The sequence below is a fragment of the Onychostruthus taczanowskii genome, unplaced genomic scaffold, assembly GCF_017590055.1.
Source record: "Onychostruthus taczanowskii isolate IOZ18803 unplaced genomic scaffold, ASM1759005v1 scaffold417, whole genome shotgun sequence".
In the NCBI taxonomy this organism is placed as follows: domain Eukaryota; kingdom Metazoa; phylum Chordata; class Aves; order Passeriformes; family Passeridae; genus Onychostruthus; species Onychostruthus taczanowskii.
This window is the reverse complement of record NW_024501649.1, coordinates 1-8,545: the sequence shown is the minus strand read 5'-3', so window position 1 is coordinate 8,545 and position 8,545 is coordinate 1. Positions and strand designations below refer to the sequence as shown.

Genomic DNA, 8,545 nt, shown 5'->3' with positions numbered 1-8,545 from the left:
CCAGGGATATCGATCCCTGATCCATCCCTGATCAATCCCTGATCCAGGGATATCGATCCCTGATCCAGGGATATCGATCCCTGATCCTGCCCTGATCCAGGGATATCCTGCCCTGATCCAGGATTATCGATCCCTGATCCAGGGATATCGATCCCTGATCCATCCCTGATCAATTCCTGATCCAGGGATATTGATCCCTGATCCAGGGATATCGAACCATGATCGATCCCTGATCCAGCTGATCCAGGGATATCGATCCCTGATCCTGCCCTGATCCAGGGATATCGATCCCTGATCCATTCCTGATCCAGGGACATCGATCCCTGATCCAGCCCTGATCCAGGGATATCGATCCCTGATCCTGCCCTGATCCAGGGATATTGATCCGTGATCCATCCCTGATCCAGGGATATCGATCCCTGATCCATCCCTGATCCATCCCTGATCCAGGGATATCGATCCCTGATCCTGCCCTGATCCAGGGATATCGATCCCTGATCCATTCCTGATCCATCCCTGATCCAGGGATATCGATCCCTGATCCAGTCCTGATCCAGGGATATCGATCCCTGATCCATCCCTGATCCAGTCCTGATCCAGGGATATCGATCCCTGATCCATCCCTGATCCAGGGATATTGATCCCTGATCCATCCCTGATCCACCCTGGATCCATCCAGTGTCCATTCCTGGATTTAGGATTTGAGATGTGGGGTGCGGGATGTGGGATGTGGGATTTGGGATCTGGGATTTGGGATGTGGGGTGTTGGATGTTGGATTTGGGATTTGGGATGTGGGATGATTGGATTTGAGACTTGGGATGTGGGATGTGGGATGTTTGATTCGGGATTGGATTTGGGATTTGGGATTGGATTTGGGGTTTGGGATGTGGGATTCAGCGTTTTTCCATGGGTGGCTCCCGCCAGGAATGGTTTGATCCCATTTTTTTCCTTGTGGAAGCTCTCGGGGATCTTTGGGGACCTCGGTGCAGATCCCTTCCCTTTCTTGGTCCAGCCTTTCCTTGGACACTCCCAGGGATCCAGGGAATCTCTGGGAATTCCAGCCCAGCCGGGAATTCCTTCCCAAGTCCCACCCCAAATCCCTCCCCTGTTCCCAGGGAATTCCCTCCATTCCCAGCTCTCCCAGCCTGCCATTGGATCCATCCCCGTCCCAGCTCCTCTCTGGAAAGGAATTTTGGGAATTCCGTAGCAATTGAGAACTCCAGGAAGGGGCTCCCTTCCCTTGTCCACCCCCAAAAATTCCATTAAAATCCCCTCGGGATGGATCCTGAGCGTCCTGGATCCCGGAATCCCGGAATTCTTTGGATGGGATCCATCAAACTTCAATCCCATCCCACATTCCAATCCTGATCCCAAACTGCTCCAACCTTTCCTGGGACACTCCCAGGGTCGAATCAACCCCTCCCCTCTGCACGATACCCAACGTGTTTTCCCCCATAATTCCCGACGTGTTTTCCCCCATAATTCCCAACGTGTTTTTCCCCCATAATTCCCGACGTCTTTTCCCCCCGTAATTCCCGACGTGTTTTTTTCCCCCGTAATTCCCAATGTGTTTTCCCTGGGCATTCCCGACATGTTTTTCCCCCCATAATTCCCTATGTGTTTTTTTCCCCCCATAATTCCCGACGTGTTTTCCCCCATAATTCCCGACGTGTTTTTCCCCCCGTAATTCCCGACGTGTTTTTCCCCCCGTAATTCCCGACGTGTTTTTCCCCCCGTAATTCCCGACGTGTTTTTCCCCCCGTAATTCCCGACGTGTTTTTCCCCCCGTAATTCCCGACGTGTTTTCCCCCCATAATTCCCAATGTGTTTTTCCCCCGTAATTTGATCCATCCCTGATCCAGGGATATCGATCCCTGATCCAGTCCTGATCCAGGGATATCGATCCCTGATCCAGCCCTGATCCAGGGATATCGATCCCTGATCCTGCCCTGATCCAGGGATATCGATCCCTGATCCATCCCTGATCCAGGGATATCGATCCCTGATCCATCCCTGATCCAGGGATATCGATCCCTGATCCATCCCTGATCCAGGGATATTGATCCCTGATCCATCCCTGATCCACCCTGGATCCATCCAGTGTCCATTCCTGGATTTAGGATTTGAGATGTGGGGTGCGGGATGTGGGATGTGGGATTTGGGATCTGGGATTTGGGATGTGGGGTGTTGGATGTTGGATTTGGGATTTGGGATGTGGGATGATTGGATTTGAGACTTGGGATGTGGGATGTGGGATGTTTGATTCGGGATTGGATTTGGGATTTGGGATTGGATTTGGGGTTTGGGATGTGGGATTCAGCGTTTTTCCATGGGTGGCTCCCGCCAGGAATGGTTTGATCCCATTTTTTTCCTTGTGGAAGCTCTCGGGGATCTTTGGGGACCTCGGTGCAGATCCCTTCCCTTTCTTGGTCCAGCCTTTCCTTGGACACTCCCAGGGATCCAGGGAATCTCTGGGAATTCCAGCCCAGCCGGGAATTCCTTCCCAAGTCCCACCCCAAATCCCTCCCCTGTTCCCAGGGAATTCCCTCCATTCCCAGCTCTCCCAGCCTGCCATTGGATCCATCCCCGTCCCAGCTCCTCTCTGGAAAGGAATTTTGGGAATTCCGTAGCAATTGAGAACTCCAGGAAGGGTCTCCCTTCCCTTTTCCATCCCCAAAAATTCCATTAAAATCCCCTCGGGATGGATCCTGAGCGTCCTGGATCCCAGAATCCCGGAATGGTTTGGGATGGGATCCATCAAACTTCAATCCCATCCCACATTCCAATCCCGATCCCAAACTGCTCCAACATTTCCTGGGACACTCCCAGGGTCGAATCAACCCCTCCCCTCTGCACGATACCCAACGTGTTTTCCCCCATAATTCCCGACGTGTTTTCCCCCATAATCCCCAACGTGTTTTTCCCCCATAATTCCCGACGTCTTTTCCCCCCGTAATTCCCGACGTGTTTTTTTCCCCCGTAATTCCCAATGTGTTTTCCCTGGGCATTCCCGACATGTTTTTCCCCCCATAATTCCCTATGTGTTTTTTTCCCCCGGCATTCCCGACGTGTTTTTTCCCCCGGCATTCCCGACGTGTTTTTTCCCCCGGCATTCCCGACGTGTTTTTTCCCCCGGCATTCCCGACGTGTTTTTTCCCCCGGCATTCCCGACGTGTTTTTTCCCCCGGCATTCCCGACGTGTTTTTTCCCCCGGCATTCCCGACGTGTTTTTTCCCCCGGCATTCCCGACGTGTTTTTTCCCCCGGCATTCCCGACGTGTTTTTTCCCCCGGCATTCCCGACGTGTTTTTTCCCCCGGCATTCCCGACGTGTTTTTTCCCCCGGCATTCCCGACGTGTTTTTTCCCCCGGCATTCCCGACGTGTTTTCCCCCCATAATTCCCAATGTGTTTTTCCCCCGTAATTCCTGATGTGTTTTCTTTTCCCCCTGCAATTCCCAACGTGTTTTTCCCCCATAATTCCCGATGTGTTTTTTTTCCGCCATAATTCCCGACGTGTTTTTTCCCCCCGTAATTCCCTACATGTTTTTTCCCCCGTAACTCCCGATGTATTTTTCCCCCATAATTCCCGACGAGTTTCCCCCCCGTAATTCCCGACGTGTTTTCTTTTCCCCCTGTAATTCCCGACGTGTTTTTTCCCCCCGTAATTCCCAACACGTGTTTTCCCCCCGGCATTCCCGACTTGTTTTCCCCCTGTAATTCCCGACGTGTTTTTCCCCCCGGCATTCCCGACGTGTTTTTCCCCCCGTAATTCCCAACACGTGTTTTCCCCCCGGCATTCCCGACGTGTTTTTCCCCCCGTAATTCCCAACACGTGTTTTCCCCCCGGCATTCCCGACGTGTTTTTCCCCCCGTAATTCCCAACACGTGTTTTCCCCCCGGCATTCCCGACGTGTTTTTCCCCCCGTAATTCCCAACACGTGTTTTCCCCCCGGCATTCCCGACGTGTTTTTCCCCCCGTAATTCCCAACACGTGTTTTCCCCCCGGCATTCCCGACGTGTTTTTCCCCCCGTAATTCCCAACACGTGTTTTCCCCCCGGCATTCCCGACGTGTTTTTCCCCCCGTAATTCCCAACACGTGTTTTCCCCCCGGCATTCCCGACGTGTTTTTCCCCCCGTAATTCCCAACACGTGTTTTCCCCCCGGCATTCCCGACGTGTTTTTCCCCCCGTAATTCCCAACACGTGTTTTCCCCCCGGCATTCCCGACGTGTTTTTCCCCCCGTAATTCCCAACACGTGTTTTCCCCCCGGCATTCCCGACGTGTTTTTCCCCCCGTAATTCCCAACACGTGTTTTCCCCCCGGCATTCCCGACGTGTTTTTCCCCCCGTAATTCCCAACACGTGTTTTCCCCCCGGCATTCCCGACGTGTTTTTCCCCCCGTAATTCCCAACACGTGTTTTCCCCCCGGCATTCCCGACGTGTTTTTTCCCTCTGTAATTCCCTATGTGTTTTTTTCCCCCCGTAACTCCCGACGTGTTTTCCCCCCCGGCATTCCCGACGTGTTTTTCCCCCCGGCATTCCGGTGGCGCAGGAGCGGCTGATGCTGTCCATCCTGCCCAAGCACGTGGCCGACGAGATGCTGAAGGACATGAAGAAGGACCCGAGCCAGAAGGAGCTGCAGCAGTTCAACACCATGTACATGTACCGCCACGAGAACGTCAGGTCAGCGACCCCGAATCCCGGGAAAACCTCCCTGGAATGTTCCCCAAATCCCAAAAAACCCCCCCCCGCTTCCCGCGAGGAAAGTGCTCCCGGAAAAGCGGCGGGAATCCCCGAAATTCCCCCCGTTTTGTGCGGGAAAATGGTTGAGGGAAGTCGTGGGGATTCTCCAGACGTTTTGTGCGGGAAAATGGTTGAGGGAAATAATGGGAATTCTCCAGAATTCCCCTGTTCCGTGTCTGGAAAACGCTCCTGGAAATCCCGTGGGAATTCCACAAAATTCACCCCTTCTGTGCTGGAAAACGTTCCCGGAAAACCGGCGGGAATTCCTGAAATTTCCCCCATTCCACGTGGAAAATGTTCCCAAAAAACCAGTGAGAATTCCTGAAATTTCCCCCATTCCACATGGAAAATGTTCCCAAAAAACCAGCGAGAATTCCTGAAATTCCCCCATTCCACACAGAAAACATTCCCGGGAAGCTGGTAGGAATCCCCGAAATTCCCCCCGTTTTGTGTGGAAAAATGGTTGAGGGAAGTCATGGGAATTCCCCGGAATCCCCCTGTTCCGTGTCTGGACAAACGTTCCTGGAAAACCCATGGGAATTCCGCAAAATTCACCCGTTCTGTGCTGGAAATGTTCCCGGAAAATCGGCGGGGATTCCTGAAATTTCCCCCCTTCCATGTGGAAAATGTTCCCTGAAAACCAGCGAGAATTCCTGAAATTTCCCCCATTCCACGTGGAAAATGTTCCTGGAAAACTGGTGGGAATCCCTGAAATTTTCCCCGTTCTGTGTGGAAAAATGTTTGAGGGAAATCATGGGAATTCTCCAAAATCCCCCTGTTCCGTGTCTGGAAAATGTTCCTGGAAATCCCATGGGAATTCCACGAAATTCACCCTTTCTGTGCTGGAAAACGTTCCCTGAAAACCGGCGGGGATTCCTGAAATTTCCTCCATTCCACGTGGAAAATGTACCCAAAAAACCAGTGAGAATTCCTGAAATTCCCCCATTCCACACAGAAAACATTCCCGGGAAGCTGGTAGGAATTCCCAAAATTCCCCCTGGTTCCCTGCAGAAAACTCCCTGGAAAACTTGCGGGAATTCCCAAAATTTGCCCGTTCTGCATAGAAAATGTTCCTGAAAAACCAGCGGGAATTTCCAAAATTCCAGCATGGAAAACATTCCCTTGAAACCAGCGGGAATTCCCAAAATTCCTCCGTTCCATGCAGAAAACATTCCCAGAAAACCGGCGGGAATTCCCAAAATTGGGATTGAGTTGGGATTGAGTTTTCAGAGCATCGTTTTTGCCATATCCAGGATTTTTTTTTTGGGAAAATGGGAATGGGGAAGTCAGGATTGAGTTTGTCGAGCGTCGTTTTTGCCTTATCCCGGATATTTTTTTTGGGAAAACTGGGAATGAGAAAGTCAGGACTGAGTTTGTATCGCCACATCCGGGATTTTTTGGGGGAGAAATACAGGAATGAGAATGTCAGGATTGAGTTTGTCGAGCATCGTTTTTGCCTTATCCCGGATATTTTTTGGGAAAACTGGGAATGAGGAAGTCGGGACTGAGTTTGCAGGGCCACATCCGGGATTTTTTGTAGGGAAAACGGGAATGGGAAAGTCGGGATTGAGTTTGTATCGCCACATCCGGGATTTTTTTTTGGGGGGGGCAAAACAGGAATGGAGAAGTCAGGATTGAGTTTGTCGAGCGTCGTTTTTGCCTTATCCCGGATATTTTTTTTGGGAAACCTGGGAATGGGGGAAGTTGGGACTGAGTTTGTATTGCCACATCCAGAATTTTTTTTGTGGGGAAAACGGGAATGAGAAAGTCAGGACTGAGTTTGTATCGCCACATCCAGGATTTTTTTTGGGGGGGGGAAAACGGGAATGAGAATGTCAGGATTGAGTTTGTCGAGCATCGTTTTTGCCTAGTCCTGGATGTTTATTTTGGGAAAACTGGGAATGGAGAGGTCGGGACCGAGTTTGCAGGGCCCCATCCGGGATTTTTTCCCGGGATGGGGGGCTGACGGGCGGGCGCTGTTCCCGCAGCATCCTCTTCGCCGACATCGTGGGCTTCACGCAGCTCTCGTCGTCCTGCAGCGCCCAGGAGCTCGTCAAGCTCCTCAACGAGCTCTTCGCCCGCTTCGACAAGCTGGCCGCCGTGAGTGCTGCCCGCGATTCCCAAAAATCCCGGAATTCCCAAAAATCTCAGAAAAAAAAACAAATCCGGGATGGCGGCGAGGAGGTTGGGAACGCGCCTGGGGGTGGAGGCGTCCCCGCTCGGATGGGCGGGAATGGGAAATCCGGGGGTTTGCGTTGGGAGTTGTGGGGGGTTGTGGGGATGCCGGAGTTATCCGGGAATTGTCCCGGAATTCTGGATTGCCAGAAGCACCACCAGCTGCGGATCAAGATCCTGGGGGATTGCTACTACTGCATCTGCGGGCTGCCGGAATTCCGGGAGGACCACGCCGTGTGCTCCATCCGGATGGGGCTGGCCATGGTGGAGGCCATCGCGTAAGGAACGGCGGGAATGGGGACGGGAATGGGACCCCGCTCGGATGGGCGGGAATGGGAAATCCGGGGGTTTGCGTTGGGAGTTGTGGGGGGTTGTGGGGATGCCGGAGTTACCCGGGAATTGTCCCGGAATTCTGGATTGCCAGAAGCACCACCAGCTGCGGATCAAGATCCTGGGGGATTGCTACTACTGCATCTGCGGGCTGCCGGAATTCCGGGAGGACCACGCCGTGTGCTCCATCCGGATGGGGCTGGCCATGGTGGAGGCCATCGCGTAAGGAGCGGCGGGAATGGGGACGGGAATGGGAATGGGGACGGGAACGGGGACAGAAATGGGGATGGGAATGGGAATGGGAATGGGAATTGGAATGGGATTGGGGATGGGATGGGATGGGATGGGAATTGGGATGGGTATGGGAATTGGATTTGGGATGGGATGGGAATGGGGATGGAGATGAGAATGGGGATGGGATTGGGGAAGGGAACGGGGACGGGGAGAGGAATGGGATGGGATGGGAATGGGAATGGAATGGGATGGGATGGGAATGGGATAGGGATGGGGACGGGAACGGGGATGGGAATGGGGATGGGAATTGGAATGGGATTGGGGATGGGATGGGATGGGAATTGGGATGGGGATGGGAATTGGAATGGGATTGGGGATGGGATGGGATGGGAATTGGGATGGGGATGGGAATTGGAATGGGATTGGGGATGGGATGGGATGGGAATTGGGATGGGGATGGGAATTGGAATGGGATTGGGGATGGGATGGGATGGGAATTGGGATGGGGATGGGAATTGGAATGGGATTGGGGATGGGATGGGATGGGAATTGGGATGGGGATGGGAATTGGAATGGGATTGGGGATGGGATGGGATGGGAATGGGATAGGGATGGGGACGGGACCGGGGATGGGAATGGGGATTGGAATGGGGATGAGAATGGGGACGGACTGGGGATGGGAATGGGAATTAGGATGGGAATGGGAATGGGGATGGGGATGGGGATTAGGTTGGGGATGGGAATGGGAATGGGAATTGGAATGGGATTGGGGATGGGGATGGGGTGGGATGGAAATTGGGATGGGAATGGGAATTGGAATGGGGATGAGAATGGGGACGGACTGGGGATGGGAATGGGAATGGGAATTAGCATGGGGACGGGAATGGGATGGGGATGGGAATTGGAATGGGAATGGGGATGGGATGGGAATTGGAATGGGAATGGGGATGGGATGGGAATGGGATGGGAATGGGAATTAGGATGAGATAGGATGGGAATTGGGATGGGAATGGAATGGGAAAGGGAACAGGGAGGGGAATGGGATGGGGATGGGAATGGGA

General features: G+C 53.0%; 1 protein-coding gene across 1 annotated transcript in view; it reads left to right on the top strand.

Moving 5' to 3' along the window:
* Nucleotides 1–7,202, top strand: part of LOC121340618 (adenylate cyclase type 3-like) — a 24,297-nt gene extending 17,095 nt beyond the window's left edge. Inside the window, exons 3-5 of the mRNA XM_041413487.1 lie at nucleotides 4,555–4,685; nucleotides 6,734–6,845; nucleotides 7,071–7,202. Coding sequence (XP_041269421.1) covers nucleotides 4,555–4,685; nucleotides 6,734–6,845; nucleotides 7,071–7,202 — 375 coding nt within the window. The remainder of the gene's footprint in view (nucleotides 1–4,554; nucleotides 4,686–6,733; nucleotides 6,846–7,070) is intronic.
* The last annotated feature ends 1,343 nt before the right edge of the window (nucleotides 7,203–8,545 follow it).